The sequence below is a fragment of the Equus quagga genome, unplaced genomic scaffold, assembly GCF_021613505.1.
Source record: "Equus quagga isolate Etosha38 unplaced genomic scaffold, UCLA_HA_Equagga_1.0 72357_RagTag, whole genome shotgun sequence".
NCBI lineage: Eukaryota > Metazoa > Chordata > Mammalia > Perissodactyla > Equidae > Equus > Equus quagga.
Window position 1 is genome coordinate 1 of NW_025802411.1, and position 27865 is coordinate 27865.

General features: G+C 40.5%; 1 protein-coding gene, 1 long non-coding RNA gene and 1 pseudogene across 2 annotated transcripts; 2 read left to right on the forward strand and 1 right to left on the reverse strand.

Moving 5' to 3' along the window:
* The first annotated feature begins 39 nt into the window (after window positions 1–39).
* LOC124234170 (uncharacterized) lies at window positions 40–2037 on the forward strand. Its single transcript, XR_006887238.1, has 2 exons — window positions 40–404; window positions 1730–2037. It is a non-coding gene; the product is annotated as an uncharacterized LOC124234170 (long non-coding RNA).
* Window positions 2038–5127: 3090 nt separating this feature from the next.
* LOC124234169 (disks large-associated protein 5-like) lies at window positions 5128–27225 on the reverse strand. The gene is made up of 12 exons (XM_046651414.1): window positions 27129–27225; window positions 25809–25879; window positions 23835–24106; window positions 23043–23097; window positions 22748–22868; window positions 22434–22561; window positions 20398–20480; window positions 19223–19385; window positions 13937–14029; window positions 8799–9015; window positions 7372–7421; window positions 5128–5435 (listed from the first exon to the last, which is right to left on the reverse strand). The coding sequence occupies exons 1-12, from the start codon at window positions 27223–27225 to the stop codon at window positions 5391–5393; spliced, it is 1395 nt and encodes a 464-aa protein (XP_046507370.1). The 3' UTR covers window positions 5128–5390.
* LOC124234168 (PWWP domain-containing protein 2A-like) lies at window positions 9008–11898 on the forward strand (annotated as a pseudogene).
* Window positions 27226–27865: the final 640 nt, after the last annotated feature.

Sequence of the window (27865 nt, forward strand, 5' to 3'; positions counted from 1 at the left end):
CTGACTAGAATGACGTGACCAAGACAACGAGGCAAAAAACTCAGCACGTTGTCTTGCTTCCTTTCAGATGCTTCTGTGTTACATCCAGTCCTTGGCCTAATGTACGTCCAGTGTGTTTTCTGTTTAGAAAATCATCCTGTATTTATACAATGAGTTGCTTTTTAGAAAATTGCATGTTCTTCACTTGATACAAATGCACAGCTTGAATCATTTTACTGACTCTGGTCTTTGGTTTAAAACAGGCTTGCTTGAGATTTCAGGAGAGGGCATGATGTCGCCTTCCACTTTAACCCGCGCTTCAGTGAGAACAACAGGAGAGTCATTGTTTGCATTACAAAGCTGGATAATATCTGGGAAAAGGAAGAAAGACAGGCAGTTTTCCCATTTGAAAGTGGTAAACCAAAGTAAGTTATTGCTACTATGAGATATTGAAAATGTCTGTTGCTCATGGGACTCGCTCAAAACCACAATGCACTTGAAATGAATTTTTATCAGCTCTCCTGAGACACCTAACTAGGACATCTCCTCCCCATCCCAGGGGACCAGACACTGCAGGCTGGAACAGGGCCAGGAGTGGCTGTCGTGCTTGCGGCCACCACTCTGAGTTTAAGCTCTTCTGGAAATGAGAAAAATATCATCCTTAATTAAAAAAAGGCAGAAAGTCTTTACGGTGCAGTTGGACTGAAACTTGCTTCCTTAAATCAACATAGTTGGCACGGCAGTCAAAACTAAAATCTTTTTTTTAATTCTAAAATGAATACATGCCTGTTTTATGAAAAAAATTATACATTTTCAAAGTGGCTAAAAAGTCCTCCATCCTTCATCCCTTCCACCCTCCTCACAAAAGTTGCAAGTTGGTGAATATCTTTCCAGTATTGTCTACGACACACAGCACACTTTCTGTTTTTAAGTGCTGCTTCAAGAAATATTTCCTAGGCCCTCCCTGTTGGGCCGTGGTTGGCTGTAGAGTGGACAAAAAAACAGCTCGACTGTAAGCTCCTCGAGGGCAGGGAGCGGAGGGACCCTATTCTACATCTGGTGGACGTCTTTTCCTCCTGAACATTGTTACCCAATGGTATGTCATTGTTTATATATGTGATAATTCAGCCGGTGCTCTATTGATGAAAATTCGGAATATGGAAAATTCCAAACAAATAAAACCTGGGAAGGTTAATTTATTTATTTTACTGAAATACTGTAATAACTATCCTTATAAATCTTTGCTCCCTAGAAGAACAATTTTATTCAAAGAATAGACATGTTTAAAATGTAGAGAAGACATTGCCAAAGTGCTCCTTCTGAAGGATGTGAGGATTAATGCATCCACGAGCTCCTGGAAGAGTGTGTTTTCCCTGCTCTTGCCCAAACTGGTTATTACAGAGCTTCATGACATTTGCCACTCTATTAAGGATGTCCTACTTTTGTGTTTATTTTTTACTTTTATGTGTTTTAGACCATAAAAAAACTTGTTTTAATGTAAACTTTATGTTTTTATTAATGTTTTCCTTTATGGCTTCAACTATATATTTTTTCTAACAATTTTATCATTTTGTTTTGTGTAAATCTTTAAATAATCTAGAGTTTATTTTTGCTGTAAAGTTACTCTTTCTGCACTTTAGTCAGTTCCACAAATGATCTTAAAGATGGAACATTGGGCATCCTGAGCTCAGGCAGACTGGTTTTGAAATTAGTGGGCATTTCTAACAGTTCTGTGTATGTGCCATTTCAGATACAAGTGCTGGTTGAAGCTCACCACTTCAAGGTTGCAGTCAGAGATGCTCACTTATTGCAGTACAATCATCGGAAGAGAAATCTCAGAGAAGTCAGCAAACTGTGAATTTCTGGTGACATAAATGTCACCAGTGCTTTGCATACTATGATATAATCTTAAAGGGGCAGATGCTTTTTAAAAAAGTGAAATTGAATGTAAACTTTGCACATTTAAAGGGTTTATGTACACTATGAGTGAAAAGTTTTACCTCTATTCATCAATGTCCTACTTGTAAATCATCCATTTAATAAATACTGTAAGAGTTACCTGTCTTCATATGTCATTTAATCATATGTGCATTGATTTTCAATAATGCACAATGGAAAAAGAAATATGTAGCAATATTAATACTGTGTTGGAGTCTCCCAAAGCTTTCTATACTTCCTAAAATATTTTTTAAGACAAGAAATAGAAGTAAATACTATCCCAAAATTAACCTCTCTCTTCCTGGGTTTCATAAAAACCAGGAGATGCCACAAGGAAATCATTCTCCCATTTTCTTACTTCAGGAAATAAAATATATTCAGGAGATGAGAAAAGCAGAAAGAGTTTACCCATAGATGACCCTTGACCCATAGGCAATTACTGTTAGCATTCTATTTCTTTTGAATCCTTTTAAATCCTATTTTGTCTCTAAACTATACTTCACTGCTTTCAAATCAGTATTGGAGACCGACATGAGACTATCTCCCCATAGGTTTTCTTGGTTTTTATGAAATCTCTAAATTTGTAGAGGGGAAAAAAATCATTTCTTAATTAAACGTATATCAGATTCAAAAGTTTAATAGTTCCCATTGTCAACATTCTTAACTATGCCTTTCTGCCCTTCCTTTCTCCCAGCAAGCCCAAAGAATAATAAAATTTCAAAACTAGGTTGTGGTCACACGACTTCATTTTATAGAAAACCAAAATATTATTGTATCTATTATTGTCTCTACAATACCATCTTCTCAAGTACTTTAAATTGCTCATTGTCACAGGCTGGTTTCCCCGGGAAGCAAAGAGATCAGAATGCAAGTGGTTTATGAGGGAGCGCTCTTGTGATCAACTGCTATAGGGACAAGAAGGTACAGGATTGGGCAGAGGAGGACATGGGGCATGGATGCCTCAGCCCACCCTGCAGGGGAGCTGAAGCTGGGACGATCCTTTAGAGTAGTCAAGAGGGGGACAGGTCCTTATAGCTGAACTCTAGTCAACAAGTACCGGCCACCTGGGAAACAGGGCGGAAACGTGGGTGAAGGGTCTGTCTTCACCTGAGGCCGTTCTCACATGGGATGATAACTGACTGCGGGCTGTCTGCGCTTCCGATGACTAGAGGAGTTCATTCCTCAGTCCTTCAGAGGGATTGGGCGGCGCATCACAGCACAGTGTAAAAAGTACATAAATCCCTTAACCTAACATCTGGTCTGGACCGCCCTTCTCCTATGGTTAAATGGAAGAACATAAGCTTTGGAGAAAAGAGGGAACTATGTTTACACAAAATAACTCCTCTGAGCCTCGGTTCCTTTGTCTATAAAATGGGCAGTATAGTACATCTTTTGTAGGGTTACTGTGGTTGCTAAATATTGTTTGCAAAGGGGTCGTCATGTAGTAGGTCTTCAATAAATGGAAATGCCCTTTCTTTTTGATTTTGGAAAGGCTCTTGTTCTACTCAAGCAGTTTCCTTCCATTTGGTCTTTAAAGAGTTTTCTCATGCCTCATGATTCTAGAGTCCAATAGCCCAGGAACACTCTTTCTAGTTGTAGGAGACACTGATGGCTGCCTTCCCATTTATTCCCCGTTTCCTATCCCCTACTGACTCCTGTTGATCTGCAGATGGGCAAGTGGCATCAGTTGGCCCAACCAAAGGGAAAGGCAAAGCTCTGCTGACCACCCACAGCCATCTTATGACCCCGAAAGGACCCCGCCTTGGAGAAGCCGACACCGAGGGTGACCAAATGAACTACGAACCGAATGTGGACCTTGATGCCATCACTGAGCTGTTGATACTTAAGTGCCTCGAATCATCCTGATGACTTACTGTTAAGCCAGTTTGAGTTCATTTTACTGCTACTTAACAGCCAAAAGCTTTCTGAACGATTCAGTAGTAGATCTTATTAAACCTACCACAGAGAAAAACCTTGCTTACAGACTCTGTCTTACTCTCATCTACTTTATCCTCGAGGGCAAATATTATCTTATGTTGCATATTGTTACTTTGTACTCACCTCTTTTACATGTTCCTGGCTCTGCACCCTTAGTAAACCCTAACTTCTATATATATTTCTTTGTTCTGCACGTCTTGCTTGAATTATTCCTTGACAAACTTAATGATTAAAAGCTACCTTAATCTCGGGTAACACTAGGCATTCTGGGAACATTCCTCACACAGCCTCCCAACTGCTCACATGGACTTGATAATAAACACCGTCTCCCCCACAAGCCGAACACACTTTCCTTTGACAACAGAAGTGGATGCGTTTTCTTTTCTTGTTTGCAAACCCCTAATCTTGAGGGGTTATCCATCAAGTTCCTGCTTGTTTGGTCAACACCTCCAACCCTCAGCCCATTTGCTGACACAGACAACTGGACCCAGGTCTGATCACAAGCTTCAGCTGCTCCGAGTCTTCTTGGTGCTCCGTTATTCTGACGGTCCTGCCTTCTACAATCTCATAGGTGAGTCTTATAAAAGAACATTTCAAACCCATCGTGACTGATATAATTCTCTTCAGAGGAAGAAGGCATTTCCTTCAAAGGTTGTCAGTTATGTCAAAGGAAAAAGGAAAAAGGAAAAACTTTAATGGGCACCTCTAATAATTTGACCATTTGAAACAGCAGCATGTAAACTGAGTTCAGAATCCAGATAGCTCATCTAAAGAAACGCAGTACACCTGGAAAATGCAGCCTGCAAAGCTGCTCAACACCAGCAAATTTAAGAGTTCAAACTAAGAATAGCGTATGAAAGGATGTAAATATTCCTGTCAAAGTTTAACATATTTTGATTAAACTGAAGAATGTTCATAAGCTGTGAATATACTTAGCTTAAAGTTTTGTTTTTTTTTTTTAAAGATTGTCAACAGTTGTTATCTCAGTTGCCAATGTTTTTTTCTTCTTTCGCTATTTCTCCCCAAATCCCCCTGTTACATAGTTGTATATTTTTGGTTGTGGTCCTTCTAGTTGTGGCACATGGGACACCACCTCAGCGTGGCTTGATGAGCGGTGCCATGTCCAAATGAGTGAAACCCTGGGCCACCGCAGAGTAGTGCACGAACTTAACCCCTTGGCCATGGGGCCGGCCCTAAGCTTAAAACATTTTAAACAAGAGAGGCTAGGCACAGTGCATTTTTTTATTCTGCATAAAGTAAAAAATATCCCCACTTCCCCTGAAAAACAGTGTCATATCTAAAACACATGATAGTAAATATTAACAATTAAGACATTACATAACACTATATACATGAACATGAATCCATATTCTTTAACTTTTCAGTATTCGAAGAATACACTGCAGCATGGAGATTATGACAAATGTTTTGCTTTTTCTAATTCATAGTTCTTCTGGTTGATTTACATTAGGAGGCGTTCGAGGTGAAAAGGCAATTAAGCCCCCACCAAAGGAAGCGTGCCTGGTGTGGTCCTGTCACTTCTCCACCTGCGTGAAGGGATCACTGCACCCCGGGCGTGGCTAGAGAACAAAGTCAGAGAAGTCACTAAAGTAACATTCAAGTTTCACCAACTTAGTCTGCAACATTGCAAGTTAATAGTGGATTAATGAATAACATAACATTTTTGTACCTAATAAATTATTAACATAATGATTATGCTACTTTCTAGCAGATATAATGTCAAAACTATAGCTTTTTTCATTGAAAGGGTGACTAACATGTAAATAGACTCAGCAGCACATGCAGAATGAATAAAACTGAGGCCACATCTTCAGCCACTTATGTAGAGTCCACAAATCCTAACCCATAGAGCCGCACTTAATATGCCTTTTACTAGTCGGATCCTGTGGGATCCTTTCCTCTGTTCCCCCTCAAGCCCCAGTTCAGGCTTAAATGATGCCATGGAGCAAGTCATAATTTGGGTGTGAAATGGACAGGGGGGACCAACAAAAAATATATCAAAAAATCAAAATTCTAATATATACAGAAGTAGAAAAGAATTCATAAGGAGAGTAAATTATAAGGTACTAAGATTTATCAGCAAGATAATGTATAGATAACTGTGAAGTACTTGTAATCATATTACTAATATATGAAAAACAGAATATTGTGATTCATTAGCTTCCAGATTTACTTATAAGATCATATATTATCAGAACCTACCATTCTGAGTTCAGATCTAGGAACAAGATGAAGTCAAGTTTCTATAAATGGGCCTTATGCCGAAATGCCTGACCCTCTGGTGTCAGCCTGCGATTAAAGGCAGCTGGAACCAAGAAGGACCAGAGTGTGGGTCACAGTAACACACTTCTTTCTGCCCCAGAGACACCAGGCCACCCAGAAGCCTGAACACCAAGAAGGCATCTTTGAGAGCCAATGAAAGCCAAGATAACAGAGGTCCTGAAGGAACTGGTGGTTTCAGGAAGCCAAGCATTGGCCAGGCTTCATGAGGTTAACAACAGCTGCTGCTGTTTGATCCCACACTTGCCATAATGAATTGTTTACATTCTGAAATCAAAGATCAACAAACCAAGGCCATTCCCTGAGCCATTTTAGCAATTGCCCTGGAAAATTTCAAGGTAAGGCTTTACACCAGAGTTTCAGCCGGGCTACAAATTAAAATGACCTGGCACAGGTCTACCCCAGATCGCTGAACTACAACCACGTGGAGGGGCAGAAAACCAGGGCAGCAAACACTCAGTGGGCAAGACAGCACTGCTGCATCGTGCCCGTGCCAGCGGCCCTGAACACGAGGCAGACGCTCTGCCTGAGAGGGGCAGAGGGTGGACCAGGGAAATGGAGCCCTGAAGTTACAACATGCTTTAGGAACATAACACATTCACATCCCTCTCCTCATAAGAGATTAAACGTGTGCAGCTGTGCCTGGACATGAGGCAACACGGGAGAGACGAGAGCGTCCACGGGAAGGCTGCCCAGAGGGCTGATGCTGGAGCTGGAGTTAGAGGCAAGAGGTCACCAAAAGTAAAGGCTGGGGGCTTCCAAATAAAATAGAACATAATTAGAGTAATCTAAGCAAATTAGAACGAAAACAGCCAATGACACCTGAAGCTAGGCTAGACATCGTGTCCCCGAGTGCATGCTTCAGATGGGTGGAAACCTTGCCTTACACTTTCCTGCATCACTTAGAAACACCTGCATAACCCGGGCCACATGTTAGATATTCATGTACTCAACCGACTTGTCACAGCACATTTGACACATAAGTCACATAAGGAAATACACCTTCAGAGCTTAATACTAAAACAAACTATATTTTAAAGTATGTAAACATGAAATTTTGTTCCCATTTTGATAAAAATGAATAACAAATGGATTTCAGAGTAAAAAAATAAGATGTAAATTTTAAACTGCATTTCAATTAAAAACTGAGTAATATTCATTTTATAAAACAAGTCTAGAATATAAAAACTTTTCAGATTAAGTTGGAAAACTTACTGAATCAAGAAGATGGCATTCAGTCATGAGATTTTTATTATCAAATACTGCTGAAAAAAAAGAATTTTTAACTTTTTAAATATTCTCACAGTCAAGGGTTATTAGAAATGGACAAAGCTTTGAAAGATATGACAAGTTCCATATATCAAATGCTAAGACAAAAATATAGGTCATCTTATGCTATAACAGTTTTTCAAAATTCTCATCCTTTATTTCAGCATAAAAAGGGGCTTCTCCAAGCAAATCTCATGCTTGTAACATTAAAGGTGCCCAAAAGAATCTCAATGAAGAACCCAGCTGGGGAACATGAAATGTCCGGCCAAGGTGATGTTTATTTTGCGTTAGGCACCAGCCAGAAGAGCACCACAGAGCAGCAGAAGAGAGGAGGCAGAACTATCACACGCTATATTATAACAGAAACGCAAGAGCCCTTTCCTAATGCATGACAATCACAACAAAGCAGGTAGGAGTAGGCATTAGGGAAGAAAAATTGGTCATTTGGAAGAAAGGTTTGACGATGTGTGTTGAAAAGGAGGAGAACTAATAAAACTTCAGGGAATTTCTCTAATTCTGAGTCTTCACAAACAATGAAGGATCCCAAATAGTTTGGTCTACTGTAAAACGCTACTTATATCCAACATGGATTAGTATCTGCTGTTGATTTTTTTTTTTTTTTGGTGAGGAAGATGGCCGCTGAGCCAACATCTGTGGCAATCTTCCTCCATTTTGTATATGGGATACCACTGCAGCGTGGCTTGATGAACAGTGTGTAGGTCTGTGCCCAGGTTTCAAACCTGCAAACCCTGGGCCACCGAAGCATAGTGCACAAGCCCAGCCACTATGCCACCAGGAAGGCCCAGCCCCTGTTGTCGATTTTTAATAGGTCTACCACAACCAGGGTCTACCTCAGCTGATTTCCTTGGAATATTTTGAAATTAGCACATTTACTGTTTCAAAAGTTCTGGGCAAAAGTTTTGATACAAATGAAAATAAAACCAAACCCAACTTCCATAAGCATCATTTTTTAAGCACAGCCAGAGAAGTGTGATGGTTTGGTGCCTAAGCTTCCTTTGCATCTGAAATTCTCATCCAGCCTGGCACCAACCTGAAGGAAATCACCTCACTCCTCATCATCTCCCTTCCCTCTTGGGACCTGTGACCTTTCTCCCAGGACCGTGGGGTTAGGGGCTAATAACAGAAGTGAAGTCATTTAGCAAACACAGAAAAGCAACTTCAGGAGATTTGTCACTTCAAGTAATCTAATCCCATCCATCAAATGAAATCTGTAAGTGTTTGGGGGTGAGGATGTGGTCTATTTTCCAGAAATCACAGCTTACATCACTTCCTGTGAAAATTTTTTCACCTGCTGTACAAGCTCCCATCCAACCCAAATACTTTTCTTAAGCAGTCTCAGCAGAAAAACTAACCTGAGAACGATTTAACGGGACTTTCGATTCTAAAAGATCCAGCGTCAAACATTATATGATCAACTTCCTTCGGCACCGCAGAGCCCACGGCCTCAGCACGCTCTCCCGGCTGCATCCTCTCTCTCACTGCCTTCTTCACAGCAGCGAGGCGACCCCCATCTGCGATCCCAGCACCATCCTGTTTTGGTTCACTCGCTATACCTGAAACAAATTTGTCCTACAAAGAGAAATTATGACATTTACTAAAGCAACTCGTTACCATCTTATAATAAAAATAAAGCATACCTGAAATATTTCACACATCCGTCTTATACTTATCAAGTTCCTAGTATGTGCTAAACGTGCTGGGGGTCAAAGGTAAAGGACAAAGTTCCTGCCCTCAAGGAGTTAGTCTAGGCTGTTGTCATTTAATGTAAACAAAGACAAGACCCCTCAACATGTCTAAAAACTGATGGAAACTAGAGAACGAGGCTAACTGATGGGAGGAGAGGTCAATGAATAAGAGGTCTGAGGGAATGGTTTCAAAGTACAGATAAAAGATTAGTTTGATCTTACTTGTTCAGTAATCTTAACAGTGGCCTATAAAGTAAAGTAGGAGAGGACCAGGAGGAGGAAGAAGCCAGGAAGAAATGGCGGCAGCGCCTGCTGCGTCCCCCGGGGAGGCTGAGCCGGAGATGGAGCCCGTCCCCGCAGCGAGGCCGGCACGGATCCCCTCCCGGTCACGGCCACTGAAGCCTCGGTGCCTGACGGCGAGGCCGACGGCCAGCAGTCCTCTCCTCAGGCCGAGCCGCCGCCGCCGCCGGGGGAGCTCGCCCGCAGCCCGGAGGCGGCGGGGCCGGGGCTGGAGGCCGAGGAGAAGCTGCCCGCCCGCCGGGTGCTGGAGCCGCGGCAGCCGCGCTCAGGAAGGCCCGACCCCCGCCTTCCCCTGCCCGCCGCCCGAGAGCCCCCGGCCCCCGAGGAGCGCCCGGAGCCGCCGCGGCCCCAGCCCGCAGCCCCGCGCTCGTGCCGCCGGCGGGCGGGACTCCGAGCTGTCGCAACTCATCCCCGCTCGGAGGTGCGGGTCACGCTGCACCCCGTCATTGAGGACGCGCTCGTCGTGTCGTTCCGCCTCGGGGAGAAGCTCTTCCCGGGGGTCCTCATGGATCTGTCCAAAAGATAGGAAGTGCAGAGACTCCCTTTCACGGCTCTCCATTCTGTTTCCTGCAGCAGCACACACTCTGATGGTTTGGGCCCCGTGGGACCCCTGTGACAGTATTTCCCAAAAGGGAATAGAAGGATAAACCCGAAGCTATGCAGCTTCAAAGTAACACATTCCAAGAAGGGACAGAAGTCCAGCGAGAAGTGAGTGGTGCTGTTCCTGGGGATCCCCCTCCTGTCCTGCCTCCCCAGCCGAGCTTGGCTGAAAGCCTATGGACTTCCAAACCACCTCCTCTCTTCCACGAAGGAGCACCTTATCCTCCCCCTTTGTTTATCAGGGACACATATAACCAATCGATACCTCAGCCACCTCCACGGAAAATTAAGCGACCCAAACGAAAGATGTACAGGGAAGAACCTACTTCAATAATGAATGCTATTAAACTACGGCCCCGGCAAGTCCTGTGTGACAAATGTAAAAACAGTGTTGTTGCTGAAAAAAAGGAAATTAGAAAAGGCAGTAGTGCAAGTGACTCTTCTAAATACGAAGATAAAAAACGGAGAAATGAAAGCGTAACTACTGTGAACAAAACACTGAAAACTGACCATAAAGTGGATGGGAAAAACCAAAATGAAAGCCAGAAAAGAAACGCTGTGGTTCAGGTTTCAAATATTGCTCACAGCAGAGGCAGAGTAGTCAAAGCTTCTGCTCAGGCCAACACATCAGAAGCTCAGTTAAGTACCAAAAAAGTGCTCCAGAGTAAGAACATGGATCATGCAAAAGCTCGAGAAGTGTTGAAAATTGCCAAAGAAAAGGCACAAAAGAAGCAAAGTGAAACCTCTACGTCCAAAAATGCACATTCAAAAGTCCCTTTCACACGCCGCTATCAGAAGCCTAGCTCAGGTTCCCTTCCACCCCGGGTTCGTTTAAAACCACAAAGGTACAGGAATGAAGAAAATGACTCCTCTCTGAAGACAGGACTTGAGAAAATGCGGAGTGGCAAGATGGCACCCAAGCCCCAGGCTCGCTGCACCTCTACCCGCTCAGCAGGTGAGGCCCCTTCAGAAAATCAGAGCCCCTCAGACGGCCCTGAAGAGGCCAGCTGTGCGGTTCAGGACACAAACGAAGTGCTTGTGCCTGGTGAGTAGGAGGAACCACAGACACTGGGCAAAGAGGGCAGCAAAAGCAATATCTCTGTTTACATGACCCTAAATCAAAAGAAATCTGACTCTTCCAGTGTGTCAGTGTGTAGCATTGATAGCACGGATGAGCTGAAATCCTCCAACTCTGAGTGTAGTTCTTCTGAAAGCTTTGATTTTCCTCCAGGCAGTATGCACGCACCTTCCACCTCCTTCACTTCCTCCTCTTCAAAGGAAGAGAAAAAGCTCAGTAATTCCTTGAAAATGAAAGTCTTTTCCAAAAACGTCTCTAAATGTGTCACACCAGATGGCAGGATCATATGTGTAGGGGACATTGTTTGGGCCAAGATATATGGCTTCCTTTGGTGGCCAGCCCGTATTCTTACTATAACTGTGAGCTGGAAAGATAACGGCCTTTTAGTTCGACAGGAGGCCCGTATTTCATGGTTTGGGTCTCCAACAACATCTTTCCTTGCTCTTTCGCAACTCTCCCCCTTTTTAGAAAACTTCCAGTCATGCTTTAATAAGAAGAGAAAGAGCCTGTATCGCAAGGCTATCACAGAGGCAGCTAAGGCTGCCAAGCAGCTGACCCCTGAAGTGCGGGCTCTGTTGACACCGTTTGAAACGTGAACATGGACAGGAAGGTAGGCAAGAACCATTGGAAGGCGCCACAGATCTCCTAATTTAGTTAGGAGTAACTTCTATGAAATAGCCTGGCCAAATTGGAGAGAGAAATTGCACTCAGCTGGCTGCTTTTTTTTATACTTACCTTATAGCCATTTTTAGACTGAGAAGCTTAAACTGAAGAAGCAATCAAATTTTGTCTTAAGGAAGTGAGATTTTAGCAGTATTTTTGAGTTTTGACGTCTAAAACCATCCCAAGGCAGAGGAGCCATAGCCTCAACTGAAAATGAATTTTTGCAGGGACTGTTAATTGCCATTTGTACCTAGTACTGTGTGTATGTGTGTATATATATATACAGACACGTACATATATATATATAATATAGCCTGTCACTATGTGACACAGGTTGCATATTCGGGATTGCAGTAAGGGCTGGTGAGCTGGGGGGAATAGTGTGGATATTTAATGACTACTTGCTTTTTAATTAACGAACACTTAGCCTTTCTATGTGCATAATGGTGCAAGAATGGTGCATAGGTGTCTGAAAAACTGAGATGCTTGCTATTCAGTTGCAGACTGGGTACCTAGCCCAGTATTTGAGATCGAGACTGTCACAGCTGGCTAGGTTTGAATCATCACTCTCTCTCTTTCGTCCAATGGTTATTTAACAAAAACTTTCAAACTTCTGGGTTGGGAGTTTAGATAGCTTTGTCTTTGGATATGTAAATAGTCGATTGCTGAATTTGGTCAGATTTCCTGACTGGCTGTTTCTAAATTCCTAGGATACGTCCTAGTAAATTACACTTTATGAATTAATTGTCATATGTGTAATTGTTGCATTTTGGATGTACCTAATTTGATAATTTTTAAAAAATATTTTCATTTAAGGTATCTGTTTGCAGGTCAGAAAATGAGAAAATGTAATTGTGTAATGCTCTGAAATGTAAAAAAACAAGCTGTAAATAAAATCAACTAAATCCAAAAATAAAATAAAATAAAATAAAGTAGGAGAGAAACACTGGTGGTAAGGGGCAGAATTACAAGGCTCTGATATAATGCTATCTTGACACAGCCATTGTCTGCGTCGCTGGTGGTGTTATGTTCCCAGGACTAAGCACCAGATAAAAAATGCCCACAGGAGGTCCAAATGTCCCAGCATCCTTCCTGCTTAACAGACTTGAAATTCATTCAGTCAATCTCGTCACTGTCCTCAGGGCCTTTGTCATTAGTAAGACATAACCAATGTCTTACTAAGACATTACTTCATTAGTAAAATAAGGAGACTTCATTAGTAAAATAATCCTACAATAATCCTTTAAGACTCTAACATCTTAAACTCCTAAGACAGAATTCAAAACAGAGTTTTTATTTAGATTACACAGCATAATAAAGTACCAGATTAGAAACCTGATTTTACAACCAGAGGCGTTTTTCTAAAATCTAAAAGAAAAAGTGACAGGGCTCCAAGGTGGCTTGAGAAGTAGCAATCTGAACCAAAAGCTTGGAGTTAAAATATTTTAGGAAAAAAATTACTACAAATAGATAAGAATGGAATCTATCATGTCAACAAAGCCAATTTTACAGAGAAAATAGGAACTTTTCCATGATAAAATTTGGGAAGAAGAGAGAGAGTCTAAGAGTCATTGTTCCTCTTTTCTCCTTAAAAAGTTCCTTCATTTTGAAATACATCACGCACAAGAGTATAGAAAGCAGAGATGGCATAGCCTGTGGGTTAAGAACATGGGTTCTGGAGTGAGAAACCCAGCTCCACCCTGGGCACGTGCTCGAGTCTTCCTGGCCTCAGATTCCCCACCCGAGGATAACGGCACCCACCTCACAGGACTGTTGTGAGGATTAACTGAGTCAATGTGTGTGAGGGCCTGGGAAGCATAGTTGGCACATACTAAGCATTATATAAATTATTTACTACTGTTATTATTACTACAAAACAATGGTTGGGTACAGTCTAAAGAATAAAACACACTGGTACATACCACTGCTTAGCAACTCAGAAGCTCTCAGGGGGACCAAATCCAATCTCAGCCCCCACATCCCCACCCAAGAAATGAACATCCTGAATTTTGTGTTGACCTTTCCTCACTCTTTGAAGACAATCAGGACATTGTAAGTAATAGATGACACGTTTTGTGAAATGATGAAAAACCTGAAGCTAAATGTTTCTAAAGCTTAAATTCATTAAAGTAAAAGAGTCTATATTAGAAATCCACAAATTTACCTGAAACACATCTTTGCTCGTACTGCAGGCTTTCTCCCCTCCACACTCCTCAAGTTTGGTGAGACTGTTGAATTTGTGGCGCAGATCCTGTATCTGTTAATAAAGCACAAGTTTATCAGATTAATGCTAACCATATTAAATTCACAAACTAATGAACAAAAGTTTCCAAAAAATTGACGACTGGGACTGGTGACATAAATTTAGACTGTCGTTTTCAATTTAGTATTGAAATCACTTCTTATGGTAAAATTCCTCATTGTTATTTTATGTTATAAACCTCAAAAATCTACATAAAGGATGTCATATGTGAATAACTCTCCTAAATTATTTTGATGACTAAAATGGTAGGAGAGATATCCTAAATTATACAGTGTGAACACAATCTCTCTCCCTTTTGTTGTTCTTGTTGTTTTTTTTTTACAGTTTATTTATCCCTTCTCCTACTGAGGAGCATATTTGTTGCTTCCAAGTCTTGGCAATTATGAACAAAGCCGCTATAAACTTTTGTGTGCACATGTTTGTGTGGACACAGGTTTTCAGCTCATTTGGGTAAACACCAAGGAGCGTGACTGCAGCATCATATGGTAAGACTCTGTTTAGTTTTGTAAGAAACTGCCAAACTGTCTTCCAAAGTGGCTGCTCCATTTTGCACCCCCACCAGCGATGAATGAGCGCTCCTGTTGCTCCACATCCTCACCAGCATCCGGTGCTGTCAGCGGTTTGGATCTTTGCCATTCTAATAAGTGTGTACTGGTGTCTCATCGTACTTTTAACTGGCAATTCTCTAAGGGCGTATGATGTTGAGCATCTTATCTTTTCATACACTTACTTGCCATTCATCTGTCTTCTTTGATCAAGTGTCTGTTCAGGTCTTTTGCCCATTTTTTTTTAAAGATTTTATTTTTTTCCTTTTTCTCCCCAAAGTCCCCTGGTACATAGTTGCATATTCTTCGTTGTGGGTCCTTCTAGTAGGGGTGTGTGGGATGCCGCCTCAGCATGGTTTGATGAGCAGTGCCGTGTCCACGCCCAGGACTTGAACCAACAAAACACTGGGATGCCTGCAGTGGAGTGCGCAAACTTAACCACTTGGCCACTGGGCCAGCCCCCTTTTGCCCATTTTTTTAATCAGGTTGTTTGTTTCATCATTGTTGAGTTTTAAGAGTTCTTTGTATATTTTAGAAAACAGTCCTTTATCAGATAGGTCTTTTGCAAAATTTTCCCCCAGTCTGTAGCTTGCCTTCTCTTTCTCTTGATGCAATCTCATTTTATTTTTATTTCTTTGGTGAGGAAGATCGGCTCTGACCTAACATGTGTTACCAATCCTCTTCTTTTTTGCTTGAGGAAGCCTAGCCCTGAGCTAACATCTGTCCCAATCTTCCTCTATTTTGTATGTGGGTCACCGCCACAGCATGGCTTGATGAATGGTGTAGGTCCATACCTGGGATCGGAACCCACAAACCCTGGGCCAATGAAGTGGAGTGTGCCAAATTGAACCACTATACCACTAGGCTGACCCTGACACAATCTCATTTTAAAGGATTCAAATAATATACATACTAGGAGGATGGGAATATATGATCCCCATCCTTCTGGTATTTCCAATCTCCTCCAAGTGGTAACCACTGTCAACAGTTGGGTAAATATGCTTTGAGTCTCCGTACTATGCATTTATACAAATAGGTACTCTCAATCTCCCTCTCTCTAAAAAATTAAATGTCAAAAAGACTCAGGATTACACTTATGACTAATTGATTTTTAACAAAAGTGCCAATGCAATTCAATGAGGAAAGGATAGTTTTTTTCAACAAACAGTACTGGGAAAAGTGGATATCTGCAAGAAAAAACATGAATTTGGCCTCTTTCCTACACCATACACAAAAATGAACTCCAGAGCCAGCCCTGGTCAAAGTTCGGTATGCTCTGCTTTGGCAGCCCAGGTTCGGTTCCCAGGTGTGGAACCACACCACTTGCCTAGTAGTAGCCATGCTGTGGTGGCAGCTCACACAGAAGAACTAGTAGGTCTTACAACTAGAATATACAATTATGTACCGGGGCTTTGGGGAGGAGAAAAAAGAGAGGAAGACTGGCAACAGATTTGCTCAGGGCAAACCTTTCCTAGCAAAATTAATTGATCACAACTTAATTTTTAAAAAAAAATGAATTCTAAATGGGCACAGACCTAAGTGAAAGAGATAAAACTTTCAGAAGAAAATATAAGATAAAATCTTTGTGACCTATGGTTAGGCAAAAAGAGTTCTTGGAAATAATGCCAAAATCACAACATTAAAAAAAATTGATAAACTGAACTTCATCAAAATTAAAAACATCTGCATTTCAAAAGATACCACTAAGAAAACTAAAGAACAAGCCACACACTGGGAGGAAATATTTGCAAATATTTCTGATAAAGGACTTGTATCCAGAATATACAAAGAACACTTACAACTCAATAATAAAAAGACAAACCCAATTAAAAATGGGCAAAAAGATTTGAATAGATATTTCACCGAAGAAGACATATGAATGTCTAATAAGCACATGAAAAGATGATGATCATCATTACTCATTAGGGAAACACGAATCAAATCTACAATAAGACAGTTCAAACCCCACAGGATGGCTCTACTGAGAGAGACAGGAGCAAGCACTGGTGAGGATATGGAGCAACAGGAGCTCTCACACACCCCTGTTGGGCACATGAAAGGGTGTTATCACTTTGGAAAGCAGTTTGGCAGTTTCTTAAAAAGTTAAACACAAATCTACCACATGATCCAGCCATATCTTCCCAAGCGAAAGAAAACATGCCCATATGAAGATTTGTAAGTGAATATTCATAGATTATTCGTAATTGTGAAATAGTGGAAACAGCCTATATGTCCGTCAACTGGAGAATAAAGAGTGATGTCTCCATGAACTGCTACTCAGCCATGAAAGGAACAAAGTACAGGCATGCCCTGCAACACGGAGGAACCGCAGAGACACCACGCCGAGGGAAAGAAGCCACATCCAAAAGACCACATATTGGGTGATTCTACTGAGAATGAAACGTTCGGAAAAGGCAAATCTACAGAGACAGTAAGGAGACTCGTGGTTGCTTGGGACTGGGAGTGGCAATGGGAACTGACTGAAAACAGGCAAGAGGCATCTTTCTGTGGTGATGAAAATGTTCTAAGTTTGGATTGCAGCGATGGTTGCACAACTCTGTAAATTTACTAAACATCATTGACTTTTACACTTAGAATGGGCAAATTTTATAATACGTAGATTATTTATTCTCAGTACAGCTCCAAAATAAATAAAAGCCCCAGGAGCCAATTTGAAGAGGCTCCCACTGGCCAAAGCTGGGAAATGAGCATCACTAAAGATAATGACTGTAAACGATGCCAACACAAATACTTTTAAATCCATAAAATAATTATGATACTAAGAAAGACAAAATTATTTGGTCACCATTGAAGGATGCTAGTGAACCAACTCATTATTATGTCAACTGGTCATAAAGTAATGCTGACATTATTCTGACTCCATAAACACTATTCACTTCTGGGCCATATTATTACCAGGATATTGTGTTTCTTCACATTTTTCTCTAGACTTCATCATTGCTTTGCTTTTTGTTTGCTTAGTTTTTAAATGTATCTATCATCAATTTGCCTCTAAACTCGGCACAGTGTGTATAAATCCCCTCTTAATACAACTAGAAAAGCGAACCAATCGGGTATTCTATTCCGTTCAGCCTCAGAGACAGCATCTTGCCGAGCCCCAGCCTCCTGCTCCAGTCTGAACTGAATGGCTGCTTCCTAAGCCCACTGCCCACCCTCTTTACTCACCTCAGCCACAATTCCCTTAGACTTTTTGGGGATCTGTCCCAGCTCCTTCCCCTTTCTTGGCTTACTCCCTCATTTTTGTGAGGGCCGTTTTCAATTTCCTGAGAAAGGGTGCATGGGAGGTAAAGTTTCAGACTGTGTGTGTCTGAAACATGCCTTTCCACCCTCAAGCGTGACTGGCTGGGTATACAACGCCAGGCTGAGTGCTCTTTTCCCTGAGAAGTTTGAGGCCATTGTTCTCCCAGCTTTCGATGTCGATGTTGAGAAATCTAGGGCTATTCTGATTTTTGACCCTTTGGATGAAACTTGTTTTGCTCTCTGGAAGTTTCTAGATGTCTCTCCTCATCCCAAGAGTTGTACAATTATATTTCATTGTGCATTGGTGTGCGTCTACTCTGACTCACAGTGCTAGGCACTCAATGGGCTCCTTCAATCTGGAATTCAGGTCCTCCACTTCTCGAAAAATGTCAAACTATTTCATTGATCATTTCCTCTCCGCTATTTTTTCTGTTCTCTTTTTCTGGAATTCCTATTATTTGGATATTATACTTCCTAGACTGGTCCCCTTAATATTCTTATCTAGTCTCTCCTATTTTCTCTCTCTTTTTGCTCTAATTTATGGGAGATCTCAGCTTCATATTCCATCTTTCTAGTGAATCTTACATTTCTGCTCTTATAGTTTTTAACTTCAAAGAGCTCTGTTGTCGTTCTCTGAATGTTCTTTTTTTCATAGCTGTTCTTATTTGGCAGAAAAAATGCCTGGTCTCTTTGAGCATATTAACACTTGCTTTTAAAGTTCCTTCTCCTGGATCAGCCCACGGCCTCATCCAGACAGCTTCCTTCCTGTGCTGCTGCGGCTCCTTCTTCCAGGTTTCGGGCTATCTGCAAATGTCTCACAGTTCTTGGCCACTGGTTCTTGAAATAGTATTTTATATGCTTATTTCTAAAATAAGCTCAAAAAGCCAGAAAGTGTCATCTCCTCCCAACCTTCACTGATCTTCCTAGTAACTGCCTCTATCAGCACTTTCTACACCAGATTGGAATGACGTGCTATGTCTGATGCTGATAAAACTATAAACTCCTCTGGGGTAGAGAATGTGCCTTATTTGTCAGCTCCTCGTCCAATGCCTGGCACACAGCAGGGACAATAACTGCTGGATGGACCCAGCTACTGAAGACTCGTCCTCATTTTCTCACATGTGGAATAATCACAGACTAGGCAACAGCTGAATAGAATCTCAATTTCCAACCCTGATAGAAATTATCCTGACAGTATGCGGGAGGAGGGGACAGCAGCCATAAAATTTAGACAGTGCTTTACAGTTTGTAAAGGGGCTAATATCTCATTTAATACTACAGATACCTAAGCAGCCTCTACTACTCCCATTTTACTACTGTTGCCTCACTTCCAAAAACATGCTACTCGAAAGTTAATCCATTCCAAATCCTGACCACAAACCTGAAAGCTGGCCATGTCCCAGAATCCATCCAGGTCTGCACAGGTGGTATCCTTTTCGCTTTGTTTGTATTCCAAATTGTCCACCAGTTCTTCAAACTGTTTGAATATTTCTGCCTTAAGGAGTCTTTTTTGACCAACTGCGAGGGGAATAAGATCTTCTGCTAAGGGAAAGATGAGATTTTTAAAAGCTAGAGAACAAAACAGGACCTTGGTTGCAAGTCAGCCAGCTGATAAGACGACCTCACCCCAAATATCCTGGGGCTTCCAGAATCAAACTCTTACCTTAAAGCAAAACAAAAAAACATCGACTACAAAACTTTGTCATACAAATACTGAGCATTGACTGTCTGCTTCTGTTCCCACTAAAACGTAGCCATATTCATTCTCATATATGTTGCTACATAGTAAACAGCATTCTGCTCACCTTGTATTTTACAAGAATTCAACCTCAAACAACTCACTGTACATCAGCATCTAAGGCCTTCACTCAGGACACAAATGATTTTTTCTAAAAAGCTTCTCCAAATAAGATTAAGGAAATATCAGAAAATTGGTTCCATATTTATTTAGGTAATTTTCATTCAGAAAATATTTTGCATAATTAAACAATACTAGATATAGATGTCACTCAAAAAGTCATAAAAAAATCTAACAATAAAATAGGCAGACGTTTAACTCCCAGGAATGATGGCTAGCATTCTAATTGCTTACACCTTATAAGTCATCTACCATTTTAGCACAGAGATACTAGTGAACGTATGTTGAGAAATGAAAAGTCTTGCTATTTTGATTAACAAAACTATAAAGTTCGGCAACACTAGATTTTTGTTTCAGATAAATGTAGACATATTAAAATAAGCAATGCAGAGCCAGCCTGGTGGCCAAGTGGTTGGGTCCATGCACTCACCTTCAGCGGCCCAGGGTTCGCTGGTTCAGATCCTGGGCCCGGACCTACACACCGCTCATCAGGCCATGCTGTGCTGGCATCCCACGTAGAAGAACTAGAATGACCTGCAACTAGGATATACAGCTATATGTCAGGGCTCTGGGGAGAGGGAAAAAAAAAAAAAGAGGAAGATTGACAACAGATGTTAGCTCAGGGCCGATCTTCCTAAATAAATAAATAAAATAAAATAAACAAAGCTAAGACAAAAAACATAAATGTTCCCTCCCCTTTATTTGGAATATATGCTTCAAGCTTCCTTTCCCACTCAAGGCAGTCGGTCAGTATTAATTCCTCTCTTTCATATCGGAGAATCTTTCTAAAATTATGACATATGTTTCAGTTTTACAAATGTTTCTCAAACTAATATCTAAGTATTAGCAATATGACACTTGTACAATAGTAATTTTCCAGAGCTGATGCTTATTTTATGAACTGTGATATATTAAAATCCATAAATACAAGTTGATATCCTATATATGTCCATCTTTCTACACCTAAAACTTATGTGGATGGTTAATGCCAAGAGCCACTCTCCAAGCTAATATTTCTAGTTCTTTCTGTTCTTATTTATCACAGATGAAACAGAAAGAACCAGACATGCCTGAGTTCTGTCTTTGGTTCTGGTATTGCCCATGGAACTAAGACCAACCCAACTCCCCAGAGTAAGTTGAAGCTAAACCCTGTAAGTCTGGAATTACAGTGTCAGGGCCTCACAGATTCTAATCAGTAGGTTTTGCTTGTCCAAGCGCAGTAGTTCTCAACACGGGTCAATTTTGCCCCCCAGGGGACATCTGGCAGTGTCTAGAGCACCTTTGTCACAAACCAGAGGAGTGCTACTGGTCTGGGATGTTACACAACATCCTGCGATGCAGAGGACGGCCCCACAACAACAATTATCCAATCTGAGTGTCAGTAGTGCCAGGCGAGAAACCCCGGCCCAAGATAAATTGAATCTGTCTCTTTATAAAAAGCATCTTAGCAGGAGAAACTGAGGATGGTTTTTTTCTTAGAAGAAAAATTTAGCTGTTTACATCTAATGAGAACTTAATTAATGAGAGAGGAGACTTGGCTTAGATCCGACATTATTTAGTTGGGTAAACTGCTTATTATCTCAATGTCTCAGTCCAACAACACAGTGGACTAGCTCATCTTTAAAATCCCTTACAATTGTAAAACCTTATGTTCTACAAACAACTGAAGTGGCTCTGAAATATACTCATTCAGGATAGAACAAATGAGTATTAAAACTATAGGAAGGTAATATTTCTCCTCTATTTGATTGTCAAAGACCAAAAAAGTGGTTAGGACTGCATTGGGAAATGTGTGAGAATTTTCTTGCTACATGCACTAAAGGACATAGTATGTCATCACTTCCTGTGTGATGCGGAGCGTTGGGGCCTTTCTCCAGATGCAGTCCTCTGATCTGTGTCCAAGGCATTTAGGTGACATGGCATTTAGGTTCCCAAACAGGAACTCTAATTTTCAGTCTTCATAGTTGGAGAAACATAATCCTATTTCATGATTTAGTGGGCCAAGGAGCCTCCAATCATCTCCCTCTATCCTTCTTTTACAAAATAAACATTAACTTAGTTTCTTTGTTTGAGAAAAAGAAAAGGTATGATAAAATAGGAACTCCCATATTTTGCTGAGGGAATGTAAATTGAGGTCTTTATATATTTGCACAGGAGAGGATTGAAAAGCATCCAAGCTTGTTCTTTGCAGGCTTGACAGTAATACTACCAGACTGAACTCAATGGAAACAACCAGAATAGGGGCCTACTAAGTAAATCGTGGTGTATCCATACAATTGGATACTATGCGGCCATTAAAACACACAAAAAAACAGCATGAGAAAGTTCTTAAGGTACTAAAATGGAATATCTCCTCCATTTAACATTAAATGAAAAGAGAATAGTATACTACTGTTTACATTTAAAAAATGTTTATCTACATATGCATTATGTATCTCTGGAAAAATTCACAAGAAATGAGTAACACTTGCCTCTGTGGAAGGTTCGAACTGTAGGGTTGGGAGCACAGTTGGAAAAAGGGTTTCTCACTTGTACCTCTTTCTATCTTTTAAGTTAGGAACCACAAGAATGTACTAGCCATGGAAAAAAATTTAATTTAAAAGATAAATAAAAACCACTCAATGTCAGTTTCCTCCTAATTCATCTACGTATTATATTAAGGTTAAAATAGTTTAATTTTGGTTTTAAATGTCTAGACATTAATACAAAATGCTTACACTGGGAACAAATGCACAGACCTGAAATGCAGCACATGTCGCTGCTGAGATGTCTGATCCTCATCTATTTCAAGTGTTGGGACTTCTTTTATTGGAAAGCAACGTAAATTTTCAGTAGTAGTTTCATTTTTATTTAAGACACGATCTATAGATTAAAGAAAACATTACATATACATTTCAAAGCAGCAACTCCTATGACATCCCCCACAAGACAAATTCCTTAAATCCTTCAATTTTTTCAACATTGAAATTGAAATTTTTAAATAAATTTAAAATTTAAATAAAATTTTATTTCTGCTTCAATGATTTCATTCATCAGATCTCCTTTTACAGTGTCGCTCAATGTTCTTCATCTCTTCAAATTTACATTTCGGTCCCCCTCTCAGTCTGTAGTCCTCATTCCAGCTCTGTCTCCAGATAGCCCTCCCCATGCTTTTCCATTTCTTCTGACCCTGAGATCACACCCTGAGCTACATGGTGAGACATATGGTGAAAAGGGCTCAAAATGATCTCTGATAAATCATAACCCAGAGAAACAAGTAAAAAATTCATGAAAATACCATACCTGTGCTCTCAACTGTCAGAGAACTCAAAGGACGTCGTAATTCATCGGAATCTTAATGTACTGAAGTTTTACTTTTGCGTGCCAACATTTCTTTTGTTACTTCTGGAGCCTCATCACTAAACAAGAGCAAAAATACACTTCATGAAACATGAACCCCATATATCTCATTGAAGGATTTCAAAATTATGTTGTTTTATAAAAACATGGGATAAAATAGAAATATGTTTGTTTTTTAAAACGTGTCTAATCTGGAGGGGAAAACCGTAAACACCTCCAGTGGGAAGGCCCGTCTCTGCTCCCTGCGATGAGATCCACAGATGCGAAGACCTCTCAACTGGACATACACACTTAGGAGTCTCAGATGCCGCAGAGCAGTTCTCAGTCAATCTGCCGCCAGCCGGCCTTTGGAAAGCAACCTTGCCATTTCTTTTAAAGATTCAAACTGATTTTTTCTCCCCACTTTACAGGTTAATCATTTTGTCTTTTGAGATAGCTTTTATAAAGTAATACTCAGTAAAAAAAAGACAAACAAAAAAATCCAAACCATGTCTGAATTACAGTATAGCAATTTCTTCTTTCTAAAAATTTATTTCTAAGTGTTACAATTAAGTCACTTCTTAAAAGCAAAAAAAAAATCAAATTGAATCATGAAAATAATAATGCACAGAAAATATCAAACCTGTCAAATACATTATTGTAGCCTTCTGAAAAATTTTTTGGAAAGGTCAAATTTTCATGATTTATAATGAACATAGTATACTAACTAAATAACTTAAAAAGCACAGGCCAAATCTAAGAAAGGCATTCGTCATGCATCTCAGCAAGGAATTCATTAATAACATCTCATTCTTACACTTCTGTTTTTAAAGAGATGCAGCTGTAACTGGCTGTCAAAGTAGCGGTACTTGTTGGAGTCCTAGGTGTTACGTCACAGCTCTTCAGACCATCTGGCGGCCGAAACAGAAAATCTACTGGTGCGAAGGATGGCCTCCCTTTCATTTTTGCAGGATTTGTCTTACGTAACGTTTCCACTTTTGATAAGACTCCATCTGGATCCCTTCCGTTTGTCACACTGATTTGTGATTCCAAAGTATTTACTTCACTATCAACTTTAAAAGAAACGACCTGGATGTGAATAAACAGAACAGAGTGAGAGTCTCTCTTCTGGGGATATATTCCCCCAATGTTTTAGGCCCGAAAATGTGAAAGTTAAGAGATATGTCCCATGTACATAATTTAAGAAACAAAAACAAATACAATTAAATGTTTACATGGAGTCAGAAGACCAGCTACAAAAACCATTGCTATGGTCCAGAAAGAGGGAGAACCAATCCATATTAAAAAAAAACTATATAATAGGTTTTAGGTATTACCAAAAATTAAAATATGTGAAAACTAAGGTGGAAAAATTCACTCACCTAACAAATACATATCTTTTTACTTAAATTATGTTGATAATTACAAAGGTTTGAGAATCAGAAATGCAATGTTTATTGGATTACTACTATTGTCAAGGACAAAATCCTTTTTTTTAATAACTTTGGATTATTATAAATAACTTTATCATATGAGCAAAACCATTTTTCAATGTGACACAGTAAGATTAACCATATAAAATGTGAAGCGTATTTTCTTTTTCAAGTCAATTTGTTATTTGGTATTTTTTTACTGCAATATAATTGGCATACAACATTACATTAGTTTCAGGTATACAACATAATGATTCAATATTTGTATATTGTGCAGTGATCACCCCAGTAAGTTTAGTTAACATCCATCACCATGCACAGTTACGAATTTTGTTTTCTTGTAATGAGAACTTTTAAGATCTACTCTTAGCAACTTTCAAATATACAACATTATTAACTGTAGTCACCATGCAGTACATTACATTCTCTACTTACTTATTTTATAACTGGGAGTTTGTACCTTTCGACCACCTTTGCCAATTTAACCCACCCATTTCAACAGAATTTTTAGAGGTTTCTACGTTTCTGAGTTTTAATGAGATATGAATTGAAAGCAGAGTATTTCTACTCGGACGAGAGTTTAAGGGTAACACTGTCCCTGAGGCCTGTGTGGCTGCAAAGGTAGACACTAGCGATAATCCTTAAGGAGAAAACCAACCTTGAGGGAGGAGCTGTGAGGTCCAGCTGCTCGCCTGTGAAGATTACCCTGTACTGCCTTCCTTGGAGGATCTATGTCTGATTTTTGGTAAGAATCTAGCCAGGTTTCTTACGCTTTGGCATAACCTTGTTTTTTTTTTTTTTTTTAAGGCTAAGGAATTGTAGCATGGATTATAAATTAAGGGACTGGGTCCTTGAAATGGTGGCTCTTTTTGAAGACTCTACCAGGCACTACGCTAGATGCTGTCAGAAACGTCAGGTGATTTAATTCTTGAAACTACTCTATGTAGATATTACATGTTACAGCTGGGAGAACAAACTCATAACTTCCCCAAGATTATATAGCCAATTGGAAGTGAGACAATAGGCAAACTCAGGCCTAGCTGAATCCAGAGTCAACGCATTTCACCCACTGCACCCGTCTCCTAGCCGATGCTCACATAAAGGTTTCCGTCAGCTGTGTTTTTATTTTCTCTCTTCTGTTAACCAAACTACACATTCTCTACCTATAAGGTTTTGAAGATGAGACACCTCATAAACCCTAACAGTAAACCCTCTTGATGCTTCCTTGTGCTTCAAGAGGTTTTCACACACGTGGAGGTTACCCTCTTGAAGCAGTTCTGTAAGCTTAATTTCAGCTTCATGAAAATCGCAATGAGATTTTCCAAATGTCTAGAAATAAACAGATACTTACACTCTACCTTGCCTGGTTCTTCTTCGATCTTTTCGGCACGCCTTCCTTGATTGGGTACTTTTCTTTCTGTTTCATTATCTAAAATAAAAATGACATAACAGATCCATTTTGACTAGATAGAAAATTCTGCGTTAAAAGTACTAGGTAAGGAGCCGGTCCGGTGGCATAGCAGCTGAGTTCATACACTCCACTTCAGTGGCCCAGGGTTTGCTGGTTCAGATCCTGGGCATGGACCTATGCACTGCTTATCAAGCCATGCTGTGGCAGGTGTCCCACATATAAACTAGAGGAAGATGGGCACAGATGTTAGCTCAAGGCCAATCTTCCTCAAAAAAATAAAAAAGTACTAGGTAATTTGGGAAAGACAAAAAGGCAACAATACGAATCTATGCCTTATAGGATTTTATGATTAAAAGTCATTTTAAAATATCCTATTTAAAAACGATAAAAACAGATATAACTTCCTGCCAAGTATAGGATATCTGTTTTCAAAACAAAAGGTGCTAATGTATTTTACCTTTTGCCTCTGACTATCAAATGCATATTTATTATAGAAAATCAGGAAAAGAAAAGCACAAAAACAATGCAAAAAAAAAAATCACCCCAGAGGGGCAGGCCCCGCTGCGCAGCAGGTAAGTACACACTGCTGCTTTGGCAGCCCAGGCGTTCAGATCCTGGTGCGGACCTACCCACTGCTTGTCAAAACCATGCTGTGGCGGGTGTCCCACATATAAAGCAGAGGAAGATGGGCACGGATGTTAGCTCTGAGCCACTCTTCCTCAGCAAAAAGCAGGAGGATTAGCGGCAGATGTTAGCTCAGGGCTAATCTTCCTCAAAAAATAAATAAAAATCACTCAAGATGACATTATTCAGAAATCATCACTGCTGACACTTCAGGGTATGCTTTTCCAGTTTTTTTCCTATGTTCACATATTCACATACATATTTTAGAATTGTGATCATACTGTTCAGAATTTGACCTGTTTTCTTTGCCCACTTAATATATCCTGAACCATGTCATGAAGTGTCTTTCACAGGATCGTTCTTAAACGCTACACTGTATTCCACCAAACAAATGGGCTGTAATTTACTGGGGCCATTAATCTTCACTTTGTGGCGCTGCCCACCGATGCACATACTCCACCGCTTGAGCGCCCACTGTGTGCTAACTGGATGGTGGGGCACTGAACCTGTCTTCGGGACCTGGAATCTCCCGTTTCCTGCTCGCCAACTCAGAGAAGTACACGATGACTTTAAAAACTGAACACGAAAAACCTCAGGGACCAGAGCATTCTACTTCAGCCACTGATGAAGGAACAGTTCTCACCACGTGCCGCTCGCGTGGCCGGCGCGGCGGAGGCTGCTCCCGCGGAGGCTGCACTGGCGGCGCCTGCCCCCGAGGTCTGCTTCGCTCTTTGAGTCATCGACCGAGTGGTTCTCACGTACGTGGGCATTGCAGACTGCCCTGCTGCGGGAACCATGAAATTAAATGCTTTCGGCAATTACTAAAGCATTGTTGCGGCAACATCAGAGCTTATAATAATTGCTAACACCCCTACCTTTTTTCTCGTTGGACACTTTCTTTTCAGAAGTTTGTCTTTGACCAGATCATGTTGCTTGAACATCACTCCTATTAATGATCTATTTAAAAGATTAGGTGGTACGTGATTTAATTGCTTAATGAATCAAATTACCACATTTTCAATCGGTATTTTGACCCCTCATCTGAAATCTGACTATTGTAAAGGACCCAGCAAAAAATCCACCACCCCAAATAAGATGAGATGAAAAAAGTTTTCCATTATATAGATTTCCTTACAAGCTTTTTGTAGAATCCTAGAATTTTGAAAATGCTAATAGCCTAAGCTATTCAAAATAGCTGACTATAATCTTCTGAGAGTCCTTAAACATACCAGCATGTTTTCGCTTCAAAACTTTTGAATTTTGTCTGGAAAAATCTTCTCCTGGATAGAAAACTCTTCCCACAGTGCACTCTCCAACTTCCTTGGAGACTTCATTCAAAATGCCACTGTCTCAGCGAGGCCCCATCAGAAGCTCACCCTG

Bases quoted from the DNA above. Each gene is read 5' to 3' on its own strand.
- LOC124234169 (XM_046651414.1), bottom strand. From the start codon at position 27,225: ATGACTCAAAGAGCGAAGCAGACCTCGGGGGCAGGCGCCGCCAGTGCA. The intron at 23,098-23,834 runs GTAAGAATGAGA...GCTCTTGTTTAG, and splicing joins ATCTCTTTAAAAACAGAAGT to TGATGAGGCTCCAGAAGTAA. The intron at 22,562-22,747 runs GTAAAAGGAGAT...TTTAATCTATAG, and splicing joins GAAGAACATTGAGCGACACT to ATCGTGTCTTAAATAAAAAT.